This window comes from Hemicordylus capensis, chromosome 3 (genome assembly GCF_027244095.1).
Source record: "Hemicordylus capensis ecotype Gifberg chromosome 3, rHemCap1.1.pri, whole genome shotgun sequence".
In the NCBI taxonomy this organism is placed as follows: Eukaryota; Metazoa; Chordata; class Lepidosauria; order Squamata; family Cordylidae; genus Hemicordylus; species Hemicordylus capensis.
Genome location: NC_069659.1, coordinates 26,293,044 through 26,314,684, shown reverse-complemented (window position 1 = coordinate 26,314,684; position 21,641 = coordinate 26,293,044). Strand labels below are relative to the sequence as shown.

The window sequence follows — 21,641 nt, the reverse complement described above, 5'->3', positions numbered from 1 at the left end:
AGCTAAAATAGAGGAGCAGTCATATGCCATCTCAAAGAGTTTTTAAGCAAATGTTATATATTGACTGCAAACAGTTACAAAAGTTTTGTGTTGACTTGCATTATGACACCATCTCCTGATGTGTACGCTGTCTGTTGCTAATCAGAGCACGATAAACTGTGAGTCAGTCTACAGCTGGTCTCAAGAAACATACTGCATAAAGGGACGTGAAAGAGAGTATTATTGCTGAAACTGAGTGTGAATCTATGCAAACACTCCCCAAGTCAGGGACCTCAGATTTAGGATGAAGAGCCTTCCATTTTTGCTATTGTCTGTTGCACTTTCTTATGGATTCCCCATATTCCCAGAAAAAAGGACTGAAGAGCAAAATATGCAGCTTGCACAGGTAACTAATGATATGATTGATCTTTGAGAAATGTTGAATCCTTTTCTTGTATGTCTCTTTGAGCAGGATCCAAACTAAGTTAGTCGCTTGCTTCTAAATATTGAAAGCTAGTGTGCTGCAGTAGATAAAAGTGGGAGCTGAGGAAATCCTCCACTTCAGTCTTACCTCAGCCATGAGCTCAATAGCAAGTCATACCATAGCCTTACAGCCTCACCTCCCTATTTGCTCTGTGGGGATAATAGTGACTTTTTTTTTTAAAGGGCTGATGCAAAGATTCCTGAGATAATATGTGTGATGGGGTGTGCATTTGTTTTTGGAACAAATGGAAACCAAACCGAGTGGGATCCATTTGGTTTTTTTCCCACATGGGAAACAAACAAATGAGGACACTAACAAATGAGCATGAACAAAATTCATTTTTTTCCATGTTGGCAATCTTTTTTTTTTTTCATCCACGCTGCATCCTGGGGCTCTATGGGTATTCAAGATGGCATCCACCAGGAGAAAACTGTGCATTGTAGCTGCTGCTGTTGCTGACATAGGTAGCAACGAAACCAAAGTGAAAGTAAGAATGCTTTTTTGTTATTCAAAAGCATGAAAAAGGAGGTTTCACATGAATTAGAACCCTCCGGAAGGGCCCCAGATAAAGCCCCTCTGGATTTTATATCCACACCCCTAATATGTGAAATAATTTGAAGACACAATAAGTTATATTGGATACTTAATGTAAATCTAAGTATGTTCTGTGTTACCTACCATCAAAGGGCAGTTTGAAAAGTTTCCAGGGCTTGGTCTGAAGTTACATGATACAACAACCATCCTGAAGCTAAGCAGGTGTGGGTCTGGTCAGAGACTGGATGGGAGGCTGCTTGGGAACCAAATGTGCACAATCTTGAAGTCCATCAAGGGAAAAAATGTGAAATATAAATGTGATAGTTCCATTGCCTTCTGAGGCTCAGTTGGTGGTGATGCACAAGAGGACTTTTTCCATGGTGGCACCCACCTGTGAAACCCCCTGGACCCTCTCCCTGTTTACCTCTAAGAGGAGGCTGAAGATGCTACTATTCCATCAGGTGTTGTCTGGACTCCATTTATTTTATTCTCTTCCTCCCTCCCTCTGTTAGGGATGTGCATGGAACTGGTGGGGGGAAGCTCGAGGGTGGAGGGAGGATACCTTTAGGGACTGGAGAGGGTGCACTTACACACATGCCCCCATCACGTTTCCCTCTCTGGGGCTGCAGTGTAAAATGGTCCATTGAGGCAGCAGTGTATCTCCTTGCTGACCCATTGGCTCCTCGGAATGGAAGTACCCAGCATGTGTGCGTGCACGTCACACTCGTTCACTTGCACTTCAGGTACTTCCAGTCACTTCCAGTCCGAGTAGGCAATGGGGTGGCAGGGAGATATGCTGCTGCCCCTCCAGACCCATGTATACTGCAGTGCCAGTGGGGGAAATGTGGGGGCGGGGGGGTAAGGGCACCCTCCCCAGTCCTTAAAGGTATCCCCCCCCACCTTTGAACCAGTTGAACCACAATTCTTCTGAACAGGTTCATGCACATCCCTACATTCTGTTGGGATTTTGCTGATGCTTTGGTGTGTGTGTGTGTGTGTGTGTGTGTGTGTGTGTGTGTGTGTGTGTGTGTATTTGTGTGTGTGTGTAAATTTTGCTGTGAGTGATGTAAGTCACTTGGGGTTCTTTTTGGGATAAAACTAGGATGAACATTTCATAAATAAATTGCTGCATAAGAAGGACTCCTTAATCAACTATGGTCAGGTATTTAAATTTCTATATATAATAAATGGGAGTAGAGAACAACCAAATAACCAGTGGGGAAATTTTACAGCCTATATACTATATTCCTAAGAAACAATGAGGCTGTTCCCACAACCAGAAACTGATTTGGGAGACGTGTGAGCTCCCAATTTTTGGTTGTGTTGGAGCAAACAACTAAGTAGGGAGGAGGAAGTAATGACTGTGTGGGAGACAGGAGTTGGGGAGGACAGTGCTGCCCTACCCAGCTTTCATACCTAGCATTTGAACAAAGTAGGAGGAAAAGATGTCCTACTCAGTTCCTGCCTCCCATACAATCACTTCTTCCTCCACCTACCTAGTTGTTTACTCCCACACAATTGGGAGCGTGCCCAGCTCCCTCACTTGGGCAGAACACTTGTCCTATCTAGTTTTTGGTTGTGGGAACAGCCTTAATGGTTTATTGCTTGGGAAAAACAGGATTCTGCCATCTCAGTATAAGGATCCTGTAGTAATTTAAAAAAAAAAACCCAACACACCTCCCCCCAAATCCTGTAATAAGTGTATGTATTTTTTTTTAATATACATAAGGAATATCTAGATCAGTTTTATGAGCAAGGAAATGATCCGAAGCAGCAAGCTTGGAAAAGCAGTAATTCATTGGAGGACAAAATCAAGCAAATGCAAGCATTTTTTGAGCTGAATGTAACTGGGGAGATAGATGCTGCCACACTGCAAGTTATGCAGCAACCCAGATGTGGAGTACCTGATATCGGACAGTTTGTCTTGGCTCTCCCTGGATGGCAAAAAACCAAACTTACATACAGGTAATGATTCAGTGAAAAATAAATGGTATGTAGAATGAAAGGGTACCTTGTGGGATATTATGCATGTGGGGGAGGTTTTAAATAACCACAGCAAAACCTTTGTTCTGCTCACAGTTCATCTGAACTACCTGCAGCCTGCAGAATTAATTTTATTGATTGATTGATTGATTGTTGTATTTATATACTGCTTTTCATTAAAATAATCCCAAAGTGGTTTACAATATAATTAAAAATACACAATTAAAACTGTACAGAATTAAAAATACAAATATTAAATTCAAATAGAAAAATAATAATCTAATTAAAATGTTTAAAAACATAATTGCCAATATTAGAACAGAGTCCATGATAACTCTAGGAAAGCCGGTAGCAAGCATGAATTTCCCCTTTGCTAAGCAGGGTCTGCCTTGCTGCGCATTTGGACAGGTGACTACATGTGAGCACTGTAAGATAGTCCACTTAGGGGATGAGACTGTAGCTCAGTGGAACAGCATCTGCCTGCTTGCATGTAGGAGTTCCCAGTTCACTCCCTGGCATCTCCAGGTGGGGCTGAGAGAAACATCTGCCTGAAACCTTGGACAGCCACTGCCAGTCTGTGTAGACAATACACAGATGGACCAGTAGTCCAACTCAGTATAAGGAGGCTTTCTATGTTCCACTAGACAAATGCATTGAAACAAGAGCCAGAGAAGTCCTTGGTATTTATGCCAGGTGGGTTCAGATGACATGTAAAAGGCAAAAATGCCAGTTCCTGGAGCTCAGCAACAAGTTCAATCTTTGACAGTGGCAATATGCTGACATCTGAATCTATTAATGTCAGCATAGTTCACCCTGCTTGAAGTTCTGAATCCACTAACTATAACCAATAATTTAAGTTGGTTAGATATGTTGGTTTGGAACTTCAAGTAGAGTGGAGTATGCCAACACTGGCAGGTTCAGATGACCCAATCAATGTCAGCAAATCACCCTCCCCACACCAGAAGCTGGGCTCACTACTGAGCTCTGGAAACTGGCAGTTTGGCTTTTTGCATGTTGTCTGAATCTGCCCTTTGTGCCGTTGATAACACAGGATCCACGTAGAATCCGCTGAAAGAGGGACTTACTTTTGATTAAACATACATAGGCAGCAGCTTATTCATCTTGGAAAATCTCCCCCCAAATAAGTTGTTATCAGGAACTTGTGAACTGCAAACTGGAACATTTAAAAGACCAGTTCAATATAGCAGGATGTGCTGGGGGGGCGGGGCGGGGAACAGCTTGAATTAACTACATTATGGGGGGAAACCACACTCATACAAAATTGACTTTGTTGTTGTTCACACTCCTGTGGCAGTGGCAGGGAGGGAGGGCGAGCTGCAGGGGAGTCAGGGTTGGACCTCCCTTCCCCAGACAATAGGCAGAGACAGCGGTGGGATCAGCCTCTATCCCAGCATTGCGCACAAGCAGCCCAACCTAGGTTGGGCTGCTCTAGTCTGGGTTGGTCTGGTCGTGTGCATAGCCTCTTATTCTAAGTTATGTCATGAATGAAATCTGGCTGGAACCAAAACCAACTTGGCTTTCAGTCCATCTCTACTTTCAGTCCATCTTTGGCTTCTGTTTCTTAATAGCATTTTCAGGTCTGAAGTGCATCATTGATAGGGACAGCAATGAGAATGGGAACGGCAATGAGGATGAACATTTCCCTGCCTTTCACTCTTGTAGGATTGTGAATTACACACCTGATATGAAACAAGCTGACGTGGACGCAGCGATCCAAAAGGCATGCGAAGTCTGGAGTAGCGTGACTCCTCTGACTTTCCGCAGAGTTTATCAAGGAAAAGCAGACATAACTATTGTGTTTACATCAGGAGGTAGGGTATTGCTGCTACAGAAGCAATCAGATAAATTGAGATCTTTGCTTGTTGTAATGGTGTGAATACTCATTCCCTGTTTTATCACTTAGTACATGGCCGCTGTCCTCGACAATTTGATGGCCCCCTAGGAGTCCTTGGACATGCTTTCCCCCCCAGTCATTTCCTCCGTGGAAGTGTCCACTTGGATGAAGATGAAACTTGGTCTGCGGGTTTGGTTGGTAGGTTGAAAAAATCCCTCTTGTAGAACGGATAGCTCAATACAGACATGATTTTTATTTAAGTGCTGGCATGTAGCAGAACAGCTGCTTTATAGCATTAAGCAAAGTCAATAATGTTTTATTGAGCAAAGGTTGAATGGTGGCATTCTGGGGACTCCAGCCTAAATGAATTTAATAGAGCCTTCCCAAAGAACAGACCCTGAAGGTTCTGGTCCTGACCAACCTCTCCTTGCCCATTTCACCTGGATCTTTGGTTTGGTGACACTGATGGGCCTCTTTCATTCACTACTCAGTTCTCTTAAACTGGATGCAACACCAAATGCATCAGTAGGACCAGAGGCACTCTAACCCCCGGACCTTGGGGCCCCGGCCCATGGCCTCCAAGGCCCAGGAGGGCCTCCAAATGCCAGGGGACTCCTGTCACCACTGCGAACCACCCCCCGCCACCATGAGTCCCCCTACCAGGTGGGGGACATCACAGGCTTGTGACACTGTATTGTAACTGTGCAGGTGCACCGAAGCACCTTGCAGTTCTCAGAGGCCGCTGAGGCTCAGCGGCTAATCCTGCTCCGCAAGCCACAATGGGCAATGGGGAGGAAGCCTGCTCACCTCACCCCCCCACCCCAAGGTGGCTGGAATATCGAGGAGGAGGGCTCACAGCAGACTGGGGGGGGGGTCATGGTGTGGGGAGGGGCTCACAACAGGGGCAGTCCAAGTGTCCAGTTTGCCTAGGTGCACCACTGAGTAGGGCTTCTGGAGGGCTGGTTCAGACATCATGTGGAACTTTGGATAAAACTGGGCTCTGTGCAGCATCCCTGGGCTTCAGGAGTACATGCTCCCCATCCCACCCCTTTGTGAGTGTCTACTTCCTATTCAGGTTAAAATAATCGGAGATTATTTTGGTCATCCAAACCCACCAGTCTTGGCTCATTCTAATTTTCTGGCTTCAGTTGATCCAAGATCTGTAACTCACTTCAGTCCTTGGGTACAGATCTCAGGTTACCTGAAGTAGGCTAGTGTAAGCTTAGATTGGTCAGTCCAGACAATGTGACCAATATCCACCTATGTTCACCTAAAGAGGAAGCTGTGCATTGCACCATGTGGGGATGGGAGGAAGAACATGTGCTCCCAAGGCCCAGGGGGATATCTTACAGTGCTCACCTGTGGTCTCCCATTCAAATTCAAACCAGAGCAGATCCTGCTTAGCAAAGGGGACAATCCATGCTTGCTAACACAAGACCTGCTCTCCTCCTGAATCAGTCCATAGTTTCTTTTTCTACACAACATCTGTGAGTGGGGAAAATGAAGAGTCGGTCTGTGGCATGTAGGGAAGGGATGAATCAGGATCCCTTGACTTCAGGATCCCTTGACTTCATATGGTGGTCTGATGAAAATCACACACACAACAAAGCTGCCATTAGCCCTGTGAGGGAAGCTCCCATAGGCATCATCCCACTGGAACTGCAAGACAGAGAGGGGGGATTAAATAGACCTCCACTCCCTTTGCACCATGTTCCAAATCCTGATTGCCACCACACACACAATTGGTTTATAAGCACCAGGAGTGAGAAGGAGATCCCATCAGGATCACCAAAATAAAGAGCTGGTTTAGCGCTGGTTTAGCATCATGTCTGGCTTAACCCTCTCAGTACTTCCTGATGACCTATACAAAATAACCTCAACAAATGATCATGGAATACAGCAACATTCTGCAATCTAACCCCTCAGAGCAGAGCTTTGAGCCACTGCTAAATCTTGTGCCCTGTCCCTGCTATTATGAAAAGCTTTGGCTTTACCAAGAAATTGAAGCATCTGCTTCCCGCATGGTCCGTCCCCCCCGCCGCCGCCCATTGCCTCTTTCTTCTTTGCCTTTTGTAGCAAAGGGTCTTCTGCTCTTCCTTCACCCTCTATTTCAACACATTCATCAAAATGATAATTGGGAAGAGAAATTCATCTTCCATTCATTGCAGGCACATTAATGCTACACACTGTAGAGCCCTCACAAGCAGAGGCGTAACTATAGGGGGGCAGGGGGGGCACGTGCCCCGGGCGCCATCTTTTCTGGTCACGTGGGGGGCGCCGCCATGACAAAAAATATTTTTTTATTTTTTAAAATTTTTTGTTAATACAAATGTTTCCTTCTCAGTGCAGCAGCTCTGCAGCAGTCAAGGGAGCGCGTCGGTGCCCCCTCCCCCACGAGCGGTCCCTTCCACACCGCCCGCGCCCCCCTGCATTGCTTTGCTGGTGCCTGGTGGCCAGTCAGTGGCCTGGCTTGGCGGCGGCGGCGGCGGGCGCTTGTGAGAAAAAACCTAAGTATAATGTAGTATGTTGAGGGGCGGGGGGGGCGGGGGGGCACCATTTCAGTGCTTGCCCCGGGCGCCGTTTTCCCTAGTTACGCCTCTGCTCACAAGCTTCTGGACCTTCGTAACCCAAAAGCATGATATCTGTGTGAAATGGAAGCAGTCAGGGAGGAAGGCAGCATTGCTTACAAGCAGACTGCACCTGTACTAGGGCAACAAAATAACTGCTTGGATCCTGAGATGAGCCGCACCTTCTCAGAGGCATTCTTACCCCTAGACTTCAGAGCTGAAGTCCAGCACCTCCACAGCCCCTGGGGCCCCCCAAATCTTCTTTAGTCTGTTCTGGATGTGACTCAGACTCTGCATGACCCCATGCTCCATACAAGGGGAGCCTAAGCCAGCATCTCCACCATAACCCAAAAACATAGCCCTGCCTTTCTTTTCAGACTTGGAGGAGATGCTTGAGGAACTACCAATATTAGTAGAGGACCTCCAGCATGGCCAGAAACAGTACTTGCAAAATCAGGCCTTGGCCCCTTTAAGAAACAATCCTTCCCCAGGAAAGGGCCAGGGCAATCTGCTGGACAAGGGGCCATTAGAAGCCATTGGTTTGCTCTAGGAAGTTGCTGGAGCAGCATCGTGTTACTATTGCCATACCCAGCTCTTGCAACCCTGCTTAATGCGATCTGAGGTTTTGTCTCCTGGTCTTTGGAGCTGGCCAAAGTTGGTGGTGGTTCTGGATCGTTTTCTTGGCAGAGAGCTGGTCTTGTGGTGGCAAGCATGACTTGTCCCCTTAGCTAAGCAGGGTCCACCCTGGTTGCATATGAATGGGAGACTTGATGTCTGAGCACTGTAAGATATTCCCCTCAGGGGATGGAGCCACTCTGGGAAGAGCAGAAGGTTTCACATTCCCTCCCTGGCATCTCCAAGATAGGACAAGATTTTTTTTTAGGACAAGATTTTGTTATTGAACCAACAAACTACCAAAGCATACAGATAGGGCTGAGAGAGATTCCTGCCTGCAACCTTGGAGAAGCTGCTGCCAGTCTGTGAAGACAATACTGAGCTAGATAGAACAATGGTCTGACTCAGTATACGGCAGCTTCCTTTGTAGAGGCCCTGACTCAACCCCAAATAGGATAACATGCTGTAAAATGGAGTGTGTGTGTGTGTGTGGCGGGGGGGGGGCAGGTTTGCATTTCTGCAAAACATTTTCATTGGGTTAGATACCATTGTTCCAGAGCCTGTCATTATCTTCAGCAAAAATGTTTACAAAGCAGTTTAAATAGGAAAAGGAATTAGAAAAATGATTGTTGATAGTGTACATATCAAAACAGATGGCCTTTTTTTTTTTTTTTTTTTTTGCTGATGATCAGTCTTGGCTTTTATACCCACCTTACATACTTACTTTCTTTTAGGATTCAACTTGTATCTTGTTGCTACTCATGAGATCGGCCATGCCCTTGGTCTTGCACATTCTGCGGACCCAGAAGCACTGATGTACCCAAATTATAAACCCATTGATCCCAATGAGTTCCCCCTCTCACAAGATGACATTACTGGCATTCAGACCATCTATGGTAAGGAGAAAGAAATAATCCCTAAATAGAAACAATGACTGAAAGTAAAAATAAGGAGAATATTAAGCAATCCATATATTGAAACTACATCGGAGCATGTACTTTGGTATTTTAGGTGATTAAATGGTATGGATCTAGCTTGCTCAGTAGTGGTTAACATTCTGGAAGATTCATCTCCTTACGAACATAAGAACAGCCCTGCTGGATCAGGCCCATGGCCCATCTAGTCCAGCATGCTGTTTCACACAGTGGCCCACCAGATGCCTCTGGGAAGCTCTCACAGGCAAGGGCTGAGGCATGTCCTCTCTCCTGCTGTTGCTCCCCTGCAACCGGTATTTAGAGGCATCTTGCCTCTGAGGCTGGAGGTAGTCTATAGCCCTCAAACTAGTAACCATTGATAGACCTGTCCTCCATGAATTTATACAAACCCCTCTTAAAGCCACCCAAGCTGTTGGCTCTCATCACATCTTGTGGCAGAGAATTCCATAGGTTGATTATGTGTTGTGTGAAAAAAGTACTTCCTTTGGTCGGTCCTAAATTTCTTGGCAATCAATTTCATGGCATGACCGCTGGTTCTAGTGTTGAGAGAGAGGGAGAAAAAATTATCTCTATCAACTTTCTCCACACTATGAATGATTTTATAGACCTCTATCATGTCTCCCTCAGTCAATTTTTTTCTAAACTATAAAGCCCCAGGTGTTGTAGCCTTGCCTCATAAGGAAGGTGCTCCAGGCCCCTGATCATCTTGGCTGCCCTCTTCTGCACCTTTTCCAGTTCTACAATGTCCTTCTTAAGATGTTGTTACCAGAACTGTACACAGTACTCCAAATGTGGCCACACCATAGATTTGTATAAAGTCCTTGTTCCTCCTCACCATGCCCTCTATGAACACATTTTAACCATGTAAATCTGTTTTACATGGCCACTGCAGTTCATCTAGCAGGAAGAACTGTTGCTAGCTCAGCACGACAGAATCTTCATGTAGTGCTCTGTTGGTGCAATGGATTAGCTGGAAATGTTTGTTTACGCAACACCATAATTCTATTACTGAAGCTATCCAGTCCTATATACTCCTTTGCCTGCAATTATGGCTGAGAGAAAAAAATCTTACATGTGTTTTTGGTGGAAAATACAAACCTTCTAGATATTTCTTGCAAGGGGTCAACATATTCTTCTCAATTTGCTTATTTCAGGACCATCACATGATCCATCAAAAAAGCCAACAAAACCAAAAGAGCCTAAAGCCTGTGACCCTAAGATATCATTTGATGCTGTCACTACACTACGAGGAGAAACCATATTCATCAAGGACAGGTAAATATATTTCTCTTCAAAGCACTATAATATCTGTTAAAAATGGAAGATTGTGTTTGCCTCATTGCCTGAATACTATAGTGATACCTGCTCTCTTGCTCTTTCGTTCTCTATAGATAGGTGGATAAATGGATGAATAGTCATATCAATGCTTCTAATTCAATGATGATGATCATCATCATCATGATGCACATCCACTATCCAGACCAGGGGTTCCCAAACTGGGTTCCTCCAGATGTTGCTCAACTACAACTCCCAGCATCCCCCTGCCACAATTTATTGTGGGAGTTGTTGGGAGTTGTAGTTCAGTAACATCTGGAGGAACCCAGGTTGGGAACCACTGATCCAGACTAATGCTGCCCTTGGTTTAGAATGCAAAATGTATCTTATTATGATGTGTGTGTGTAAAGGGGAAAATTCACTCAATGTAATTTTTGCTTCTCTTCCCTCCACACCAACACCCTGTTCGCTGCCAGGAATATGTCCCTAGTACTGCACAACCCTCAGGGACATATTCCTGGTAGCGACAAGACTTTTTCAGGGAGTGGAGAAAATCAAAATTAGACCCCTTCTCCCCCTCCTCAAGTGTTGCTGCTGCTGCTGCAAAGCAAGCCCTGAGCTCAGCTAGTTTACCAGCTCCTTGTAGGGACAGAGCTCTTATGGTGAAGGCAGAGCTCTTGTGTGTCTTGTTATTATGGACTTACATACTGTGCAGTGCCCCATCGATCCAAGAGCATGGCAGATGCACTGGTTCTGCCCAGTTCTAAGCCATGTCTATCCTGTGTTTGAACTCAGAGAGAGGTTCTGTAGCAAGTAAGCATCACATCAGTGCTGAAGTGACTCCTCTCTCATTATTCCTAGTGCAGATACACTTTTTCAGTGGTGATGTGATTCCGAGTTGCCATAGGAGCTTCTCTGAGCTCCAAAACAGTGAAGGCAAGGCTTAGAATCAGGCAGAACCTGTTGGGGGTTGTTAATTTTACCCCCAATAGGTAAACAGCAGAGCACTAGGAAGAGAGTGCACACACTCCAGTTACAGAGTAGGTAGCAGAGGATGGTTTAGTTGTTACAGCTATTTAGAGAAAACACATGGAGATTCTTGTAGAACTAAATACTAAGTATTTATTGGTTAAGTACACTTGGATCAGAAAGACCTAATCCTAATCTAAAGAACTACATACTGAATAGGTAAGGAGAGAGAGTGAGTTGTTCCATCTATTCTCTAAGAGGGAAGGAAGGATTGTGACTCAGCACAGGAAGTGCAGCAGAATCAGGTCAGGGGTAACAGTAGGGACAGTTAGGGAGACACTTACTCACTGTCTCTACTCCCAATGCCCCTAGTGGTCATTAAAATAGTTGGTGCAAAAGGTCGATCCACTGGAACACCATTTCCAACAGAACCAGCACAGGTGCCCTACTCTTGGATCAGCGGGATGCTGCATAGTATGTAAACCAGGATGAGGATGATGAGGATGAGGATGTAAAATATATCTCACTATGATAAGTGTGTGTGTAAAAGGAAAGGGCTCCCTCTCTCAGGGTTTTTTTTTTTTTTTTAAATCTAAAGACAGCTTTCTAGAGAGTCTTTTTAATGTTTTATATGCAACTTATCTCTGGTGGTTTTTCAACTTTTCAAAAAGTTCAAAAGTTGGACTTTCGACTTTCAAATTTGGTTTTAACTGGGTCTTTACTTAATTTTTATTAATTTTGTTAGTTGACATGCAGAGCAAATATGCACCTGTGCAGCAAGAGAGCACTGGTGTAGTGAGGAAGCAGCATTTTTGACACCCTCCCCTTCCCCAGGGGAGGTTGTGCCACCTGAAAATATGTCCCTGGGGGTTGTGCAGCCCTTGGGAACTTATTTTGGGGTAGCACAGATGGCTTTCAAGGAAAGGGAAGGACATACAAAATTTCCAAATGAGGTGAGGCAGGTAACTACTAGGGAGAGGGCCTTTTTGGTGGCTGTACCTCATTTATGGAGCAGCCTCCGCAGTGAAGTTCAGCTGGCACCATCACTTTGTTCTTTTAGGTGCCAGATGAAGACTTTTCTGTTCACTCAAGCTTTTTAAAATTGATTTTTAAACCAAGTTTTTAAATTGTTTTGTATTGTTGGGTGTGTGTTTATGTGTTTTATTTGATGTTTTAATGTTGTGTTGTGAGCCGCCCAGAGAACAATCTGTTATGGGGCAGATAGAAAATAAAGATAATGATGGTGGTGGTGGTGGTGGTGGTGGTGGTGGTGGTGGTGGTGGTTGTTATTATTATTATTATTATAAAAAATTGCTACTTCCCCACTGCACTGGAGTAGTTAGACAGGAAGTGCTGTTAGCCTGCTCCCTTTGCTACACAGTGCTTCCTTGCTCTGAATGCCAGCCATTAGTTTTATATTGTTTTGTCTCTTCTAGTAATTTTGTAAGCTGCCCCAAGCAGCATTGCACTGGAGGTGTGGGGTATAAACATTTTAAATGAATGAATGAATGAATCTAAACAATGCTGTTGGTTATCCAAATGAATAATCTGGATATTCCAAGTTTCTTCAGTCTACACAGATGAATGAAGCACATGGAAAAGTAATGCTAAGAGAAATCCTTAGAAACCCAATCAAACAGCTACTCAGGCAGGCACAATAGCACAACTAATCTGTTCATGGGACATGGGACAGGAGCAGGAAGATGGTGATTGGTACTATTCTAGCCTGGATCATAGTTTCAGCCTGTGAAAAATCACCCACATTACCTATTTGTTGGCACTTATTCATATTCATTTGGTGATCTGTGCACGGAAGGTGGATTCAGTGCACATATGACCCTAGTTGAATTGGGGCTACTGATTGTTCCATCTTTGTCATTCTACTGTTCATCCCTATCTAAAATAAGAACTGCATTCCTAATTTGTAATCCAAACCATATTACATAAATTTCAGGCACCTCTGGAGAGTATACCGTAGTAGCCCAGAGGTTGACCTCGAATTAATTTTAGCGTTTTGGCCTTTTCTACCATCTGGCATCCAAGCAGCCTATGAAAATATGAAGAATCAAGTACTCTTTTTCAAAGGTAAGCCATCCTGAAATTATCCTTGCTTGTATGATTTGAAGCAAAGAGTTGTTTAAAGAACTCTTCTACTTGAGAGTGTTGGTTTACAACAGAACTTCAGGAAACCCTGAGAATCTTCACATCAAGGATGTGTGGTGAGCAGCTGACTCTATCTTACCTTTTAGGGGGAATTTATCTTTAAGGACTGCTGAGCTTGCCCATTTAACTCCTAGCTACCACCATCCTGACTTGGAGGAAAAAACAAGTTTACATACAGCCTGACTGACCATGGGTCATATTCTCCTCTTTTCCCCTTGATTCTCTCCTTGTAGCTTTCTGCCTTTGGCACCAGGTAATCCTTGTGGTTGTGTGGTGTGGTTTTTAGCACAGGGTTTTGGAAACTGAAACTCTACATCACTTTAAGCAAATAGGAACATAGGAGGCTGCCTTATACCGAGTCAGACTGTTGGTCCTTCGAGCTCAGTATTGTCTTCACAGACTGGCAGCGGCTTCTCCAAGGTTGCAGACAGGAGTCTCTCTCAGCCCTGTCTTGAAGATGCCAGGGAGGGAACTTGGAACGTTCTGCATGCAAGCGTGCAGGTGCTCTTCCCAGAATGGCCTCATACCCTGAGGGGAATATCTTACAGTGCTCACACATGTCTTCCATTCAAATGCAAACCAGGGCAGACTCTGCTTAGCAAAGGGGACAATTCATGCTTGCTACCACAAGACCAGCTCTCCTCCTCCAAATATTACTATTTTGTTTGGTTCATCTGATAACAGAATGTACAAATATATATTGAGGTTGTGCACACAGCCAAAATAGTGGCGGGGAGGGCTGGCAGTGGAGAGGGCAGGGATGGACCTACTTCTCCCCCCGCAGATGATTGGTAAGGTCCTTTTTGGCATGCCATCATCCACGTACATAATCAGTGCTGCTCCGTGCAGCGCAGATCTCTGGAGGCCAAGACTCATTTTCCCAGCCTCCAGAAATCCCACAATGCACTGTACTTGGGAGATTCCCCCAGGAGCCAGGTGCTCTAGGTACTTGACTCTGTGTATGCTCGGGCTATGTGCAGCCCAAGCATACACATGACCTGGGACCTGGGTTAAAGGGTGTACTCACACCCCTTAGCCCAGGTAAAAAACTTGGGCTATCGGGAGAGGCAATATTGGCCTCAAACCAGGTACTGCACATGAGCAGCCCTACCCAGGTAGGGCTGCGCTAACCTGGGTAGGGCAGATCGTGAGCACAGCCACATTGACTGATATGATTTACTTTAGGGAAAGCTAATAAACAAATGAGAACCGGCTCCTTATGAAATAAAACAAGAGAAAAACACACCCAGACCTAACTTTCTAACTCATTCTGTTTTCCTTTGCTCTTTTCCAGTAGCGGCCAGTGCAAATGAGCAAAGGAACCAGAAAAATTGCTAATTCACCCAGTTGGGGATTGAACTCCCATTTCAAGCCAGGCAAATTGCTCGTCCCCTGGGCTTGGGGTAGGATGAGACAAGAGAGGTAGCCAGTGTGCCACAGATTGGGACCATCAAGCACCACACTTGTGGCTTATGTCATTCCCCGCACCCCATCTGTAGTGGTCACCACTGCTCTTTCCTAATTTTTCTTAACTTATGGTTAAGTTAATCCTCTTTCTTCTCTAAAGTAGTCAGGCTTCCCAGGGCTAGTTTAGACAAGTACTGCTCGACAAACCCAATCAGGCCTTCCTCACGACACAGGATGACCCAATGCATTCTTAACCAGCACTTTGTACCTTGCCCGGGAACATATTGGCAGCCAGTGCAACTGTTTAAGAACAGGCATAATGTGTTCTCTTCAGGATACCCCAGAGACCAATCTGGCTGCCGCATTTTGGACTAACTGGAGTTTCTGAACTATGTACAAAGGCAGCTCTACATAGAGTACATTGCAGTAATAAAGTCTGGAGGTTACTAGCTGGTGTACCACTGTTTTCATGTCATTCTTCTCAAGGAACAGGTGGAGTTTTTGAATCAATAGCAGTTGTTAAAAGGCGTTCCTGGCCACAGCCTCATCCTGAGGCACCAGGGTGAGACCCAGGTCCAAGAGCACTGTAACGTCATCCAGAACAGGAAGTTCTATCCCATCTTGAGGATTATGACCCCCAACAATGAGCACCTCCATCTTGCTTGGATTCAGCTTTGGTTTATTATCTCTCATCCAGCCCATTACTGCCTATAGGCAGGCATTTAAAGGGGTAATGCCATTTCCTGATATAGACGAGAAATAGATCATCAGCATATTGATAACACCCAGCACCAAATCCCCTGATGACCTCACCCAGCAGTTTTATGTAGATGTTAAAAAGCATTGGTGACTGAATGGAGCCCTGAGGGACTTTACATAGTAGCTCCCATTTAGAAGAGCAATTGTCACCAAGTGCCACCATCTGAAATCTACCCAAGACATAGGAGCAGCACCACTGTAAGACAGTGCCTCCTATCCCCAACTACCTCAGGCAATCCAGAAGGATTCCATGGTTGATGGTATAGAAAGCCACTGAGAAATCCAAAAGAACCAGCAGAGTCAAACTCCCTCTGTCGATTCCCAGGCAAGGGTCATCGATCAGGCCAACCAAGGCTGTCTCCACCCCATAGCCTGCCCTCAAGCCAGTTTGAAATGGGTCTAGATAATCAGTTTCCTCCAAGACCATTTGGAGCTGGTCAGCTGCCACTCTCTCAAGTTGACCCCCTAGGTTATATAATCATCAGTTTCCTACCAACTGCTCTTTATAACACCAGGTTAGACCTGTCCAGCCGTTATAAAAACTGGGGGCACTGTTCATGTATACTGCATGACCAAGAACATGCTTGGAAGCCCTGCCCCCACACTGAGGTGCTCAGAAGCCCCGCCCACGGCTGTAAGCTGCTCCACAAATGCTGTACTCATGGAGAGAATCTTCCCATGACAGAATGCTTTGGGGGTTTGTTTATTTTTCCAACTCAAAAAGTTCTCAAAATGGTTTACGTAGCAACAATGAATAAGAAAACTGTTCCATGACCCAAAGCGGCTCACTATTTATGCGAGGCTCGATAGATAAAATAAACAATTTTATCATATTTCTAATAGATGTTATTTGTGTTGGTTGTTTTATCCTTTGAACAGATAATCTCTTCTGGATGACTAGTGACTTTCGGCTTCAGCCTGGCTACCCCCAAACCATTGACAACTTTGGCTTTCCGCCGAATGTGAAGAAGATTGATGCTGCAGGTTTTGATCAAAATACTGGGAAAACATTTTTCTTCGTTGGTGACCAGTACTGGAGGTGAGGTCTCTGGGAAATACAGGCTGGCAACATGAGGCATTTGGGGAAATATTTCCCACACTGTCCTGGTGAGCTTTCTGAATATGCAAGTTGGAGGAGAGGAGAAACAGGACACCTTTGGGCCTGTTCAAGATCAATGCTTGGAAACCTCCAAAGCAAATTCCAGCAATCTCATCTTCTGCATGATCCTTGCCACTTATTAAGTTCAACTGGAGAAGTCTGCCTCCAGTTACCACCAGCTCATCTGGCAGAGACTTAGGGTTGGGCCTTCTCTATAGCTGCTCCTGAGCTTTGGAATCCACACCTTGCAGAAATAGGAGGTCTAACGTATTATCTGAAAGCCTTCAATAAGACCTTAAAACATAAATGAGGCCTTGTAATTGTTTTTTAGTTATAAACTACCTAGAGATATTTTTATTTGGTGGTACAGAAATGTAATAAATGATGGAATTGGCTGAACTTTTTCTAATGTTGCTTACGTTTGTAGAAGTGTTTGCACAGCTAATCCTTTCCATCACATTGCTAATGTATCTCTGTGCAAGGAGTGATATTCAGAACCTCACATTCTGTCCCAGAATGTTGCAGACAGAATAACGGTGTCCTTGATTAACCTGATCACAGTCACAGAAGATTGTTCAGAGGCTACTTGTGACCTCTCCATGTTTCATGAGCTAAGGAGACAAAAAATTAGTAAGTCTGAAAGACTCCATATGCTAAAATGGTAATAATCCCCAACATGCAGGGGCATATCTAGGGTAGGGCAGGCAGGGCATGTGCCCTGGGCACCACTTGAAGGGGTGGCGCCATTTTAAAAAATGAACTTTTTAAAAATAGCCACCAATTGCAAAATGGCTAATGCACATGCTTAAATGGCCTCTGTGAGGCCCTAGGCCATGCCAGGCCTTGCAAAGGCCATTTGAGCATGCACGGTGGCTATTTTGTTTTCAGCTGCCATTTCTTTTAAAAAAATATTTTTAAAAATGGCAACCACACATGCTCAAATGGTCCCTGCGAGGCCCTAGCAATAGCAATAGCAATAGCACTTACATTTATATACCGCTCTATAGCCGGAGCTCTCTAAGCGGTTTACAATGATTTAGCATATTGCCCCCAACATTTCTGGGTACTCATTTTACCGACCTCGGAAGGATGGAAGGCTGAGTCAACCTTGAGCCCCTGGTCAGGATCGAACTTGTAACCTTCTGGTTACAGGGCAGCAGTTTTACCACTGCGCCACCAGGGGCTCCCTAGCCCTCATCTTGCAGAGACCATTTGAGCATTCATGGCGGCCTCCAAAATGGCCACCACACTGATCTTGGCAGGCCCAACCAAGCCCGAAAATCAGCCCAAGACAGGCTGCGGCGATGAATTAAGAGGCCGGTGGGGGGAGGGGGAACCTTTGAAGACCCCACCACAAGGCCTTTAGGAAGCCCGCCAAAGGGGCTACAGGTAATTTTTTAGAAATATATATATAATAAAAGTCACTGTACAGATATTCAGTTTGGCACTATGTACAGAGAATCAGGGCTTGTGAATACTGAGCTGAAGCTTATGAGCTAGGATTGTATTCATTTGCTCTTACTTTGCTTCTTGTGATAAGTGAGTTAAATGTGATGTCTTAATAATATGGCTATTAATGGTGAGTTTATCTTTGAATCAGTGTGAAATCCTTAGTATTAAGGCCCATGGGGAGTGTCTTGCCCTCTTTCTCTCATTTTAACTGCCTTTCTGAAATACTGGAATATATTACAAGCAGTGGCACAGTTTACGCTGCATATCCTTTAATTATTTTCAGAGTATCTGGGAAAAGTCACATTCTCCATTTATCTTCAAAACATATGTAATGGTGATGCTACAATGCATAGTAGAGAATTAGACAGGCACTTCTGTTTAGTTTTCCAAGTACACCTCCACATAGTCTTTGGGTATTTCATGAGCCCCAGCATACTGAAATTTGTAGTTTTCCAGCATTTTTTGTTCTGGATATGTCCACTGCTATATAGTTTTTGAAATATTAAAAGATTAACAGGCTTGACTTGTAATTTTGAGCTGATATTATGGTCAAGTTAACTGAAAGATGGGTGTCAGATGTTTGGACAGGGGGCACAATTTCAGTGCTTGCCCTAGGCGCTATTTTCCCTAGATATGCTTCTGCCAACATGTCACCAGAAGTGTCTTTCATCTGAAACCTTTAGGAGTATATGGTAAGCCCACGGTAGGTATCTAAAGTCTCTGTAAATTCAATTCCTAATCTGAGTGCATTCATTTCGTTAATGATGCTGTTCAGGTATGATGAAAATAGCCAATCCATGGATAAGAACTATCCAAGAAAAGTAAGAGAAGATTTTCCTGGAATTGGCAAGAAGGTTGATGCTGTTTTTCAGCGTAATGGTAAGGGTAAATTGAGTTTTCTACATATATTAACAAAGGTCACAGACTTGGAGCATGGAGTTGGATAACCATTTTCTCCTCTGCTCATAGCATCTTGGCTACTGCCTTGTAATCGGAGTCACATCATTGGAAAAAAAGCAATGCATGATGGGTTACACTGTCATCATGTTTGCAGGCAAGTTTGTAGCTGGCTTCATTCAGCACAAACTACTTCATGTGGCAACTGCAAAAAAACCCCTGGATTTCTAAATCAAATATAATTTTTTTATATTGGATAGGACTTAAAATTGTCTTTAGAAGAGTAGAGAAATTGTAATCCCTTTATTTATTTATTTAACACATTTGTATACTGCCCAAAATGCAAATTTATGTGCAGGTGCTGCACTCATGGGTTACTGGATTGTGCCCTAAAAACAGGACTATTCACATATTGCATTGTACGTGTATACAGGTGTCTGTCTGCACATCAGTGTTTTTGTGTGGATGACCATACACATGTTCATATTAAAACGTTAACCCAGGGACTATGCATATTAATATATGCGGATTGAACCTAATCTGTATATGTGTACAGATCAACATGTGTACAGATCAACTATGTGCACTGTGCACAGATTGCACCTGTGTACAACATACCGTATTTCTTTGGATCCAAGACAAGGTATTTTTCTCAGTTCTTTCCTGTTAGATATTGGGAGATCATTTTAAGTTCAGAGTCCTCTTTCTTTTGGTAAATACAGTTATAAGCTGTATTTAAGCTCTATTTTTAAGGCATTGTCTTAAAATTCAGAGTCATCGTCTATTCGGGTAAATACAGTTATGTGTGTGAATAGTAGGGATGTGCATGGAACTGGTTTGGAGGCCCTTTATGGGCCTCCGAACCGGTTCGAAGGCGGCAGGCGTGCCGCTTTAATAGTGGGGGAAGGTGCACGTACTCCTCCTGCCACTTTCCCCCCGCCAGCATCCTTTGTTAAGAAAGCTGATCGGGGCGGGGGCAGCAGGGTACCTCCCTGCCACTCCGTTGCCCCCATTGACCGGATATGACCTGAAGTCCCTGATGCACCTGTGCACTCTGGCACGTCATGGACGCTGGCAAGGGAAAAGTGACGGGAGGGGTAAGTGCACCCCCCCCGCTCTTAAAGCAGCACCCCCACCACCTTCAAACCACCCTGCCATGATTCCGTGCACATCCCTAGTGAATAACTCTCATGCTCCTAGTCAAATGACTTCCCCGAGATGCTTGGGAGAAATACTATTTCACACTGACTCTTCCTTTTTGACACCAATTCATAACAACATGAAGCATTGTAACAACCCCCTCTCCTCCCCCCCCCCCACCGCCCCTCTCTTTCTCTAGGATTCTTCTACTTTTTCCATGGGTCCAAGCAATGGGAGTTTGACTGGAATGCTAAAAAAGTGACTCGTGTAATGAAGAGCAACAGCTGGTTTAACTGTTAGGATTCAACGAATCGCATTCCTGTCCGGAAGAAAAACAGTCTATTTCTATTAGAGCAGGCAGAGCTATGCAATCCAGTGCGTTGTCACTGCAGGACAAAACGCTTTCTTTTAAAAGGTCTGAATTTAATTAGTGGAGAGCTGGTAGGCTACAAGGCTGGGCTGTGAATGAGGACTTCCCACATTTGAGTCTTGCCTGTGCTGAGAACTGACTAGGCGGCCTTAGGCAAGCTTTTCAGGCCCAATTCACACGTGATGTTCAATGAAGGTTCAATCTGTGCTCCAGGGTGTAGTAAGTTTGGAGGCAGGCCTGGGTCAAGATTTGAGGATAGTCAGGGGGCAGTGGCCCTCCACCCACCCACTTCCCTTCTTTCCTCTTCATTTTGCCAGCTCCCTACCCACCCGTCTCCTTCGCCGCCAGCCACCCAACCAGCAACCTTTGCCACCACTGCCCAACTGGTCACTCTCACTGCAGCCATGCCAGCAGGGCCTGATGACTTTGCCCAGTCAGCGGGGCTCCAGATGCCAGTGAGAACAGGCCTCCCTTAAAGGAACTGCCTGGTCTTTCTGGAATGGGATCGCCACAGCATAATGGCTCCAAAATGTTGCGCATCATGTCAGCCCCTCTGTATAGACATCTGTATGCACAAACAGCATAATCTCTGAATAGGATTTGTCTGCCATTTGGGGATAAAAATATTTACTTTCCTTACACAGGTTTGTTGTAACGATCACTTCACTATAATGAATCTGAAATGCTTTCTACACTCAAAAATTGCTAAGCAAATGGTAATTATTATTTGTTGGTTATATACGCACACATATATACATACGTTGCCAGGACAATGTATGGTTTTCAGTATCTTTTCATAACAGCACTCATGTTTCTAGAGATCTAATGTTCTGCAATCTGAACGGGCTTTAAAGAAGATTTGCAATAAAACCTCAATTTAGTATTACAACTTGTGCTAGAAAATTTATTTTAAAACAGGGGCAGGGGATCGGAAGCAACTGAACTCCGGGTTTGGTTTGGTTTTTTATGGGGTGAGAGGGAACAAATCAAAAGCAATCTGTGAAGCAACTCTCACATATGATGCAGTAACCTGCACATCATTTACAGAACGCAAACATTGCTTAATAACCTTACCAGAAAGAAGAGGAAAGGGGAAGAAAGAAAACATTATAGAAATTACAGCAGAGTAGGAGAACTCTGGGGAAGAGTGATGATACA

At 44.5% G+C, this 21,641-nt stretch overlaps 1 protein-coding gene across 2 annotated transcripts; it reads left to right on the top strand.

The window, feature by feature from the left end:
- Nucleotides 1-222: 222 nt before the first annotated feature.
- On the top strand, nucleotides 223-21,357 carry LOC128351371 (matrix metalloproteinase-27-like). 2 transcript variants are annotated; one of them, XM_053310867.1, is made up of 11 exons: nucleotides 223-385; nucleotides 873-950; nucleotides 2,727-2,962; nucleotides 4,664-4,812; nucleotides 4,905-5,033; nucleotides 8,752-8,913; nucleotides 10,107-10,227; nucleotides 13,151-13,281; nucleotides 16,405-16,564; nucleotides 18,852-18,955; nucleotides 20,313-21,357. In XM_053310867.1, exons 1-11 carry the CDS (start codon nucleotides 284-286, stop codon nucleotides 20,411-20,413), a joined length of 1,473 nt encoding a protein of 490 aa, XP_053166842.1. In that variant the 5' UTR covers nucleotides 223-283; the 3' UTR covers nucleotides 20,414-21,357. The 2 variants fall into 2 exon arrangements, with proteins under 2 accessions (XP_053166842.1, XP_053166843.1); XM_053310868.1 differs by lacking the exon at nucleotides 873-950.
- Nucleotides 21,358-21,641: the final 284 nt, after the last annotated feature.

What these genes read in the sequence shown, in the direction of transcription:
- LOC128351371 (XM_053310867.1), top strand. Translation starts at nt 284, where the DNA reads ATGAAGAGCCTTCCATTTTTGCTATTGTCTGTTGCACTTTCTTATGGA. An exon ending in AAAACCAAACTTACATACAG is followed by an intron (nt 2,963 to 4,663) that starts GTAATGATTCAG and finishes TCACTCTTGTAG; the next exon opens with GATTGTGAATTACACACCTG. An exon ending in TGCTGTTTTTCAGCGTAATG is followed by an intron (nt 18,956 to 20,312) that starts GTAAGGGTAAAT and finishes CTCTTTCTCTAG; the next exon opens with GATTCTTCTACTTTTTCCAT.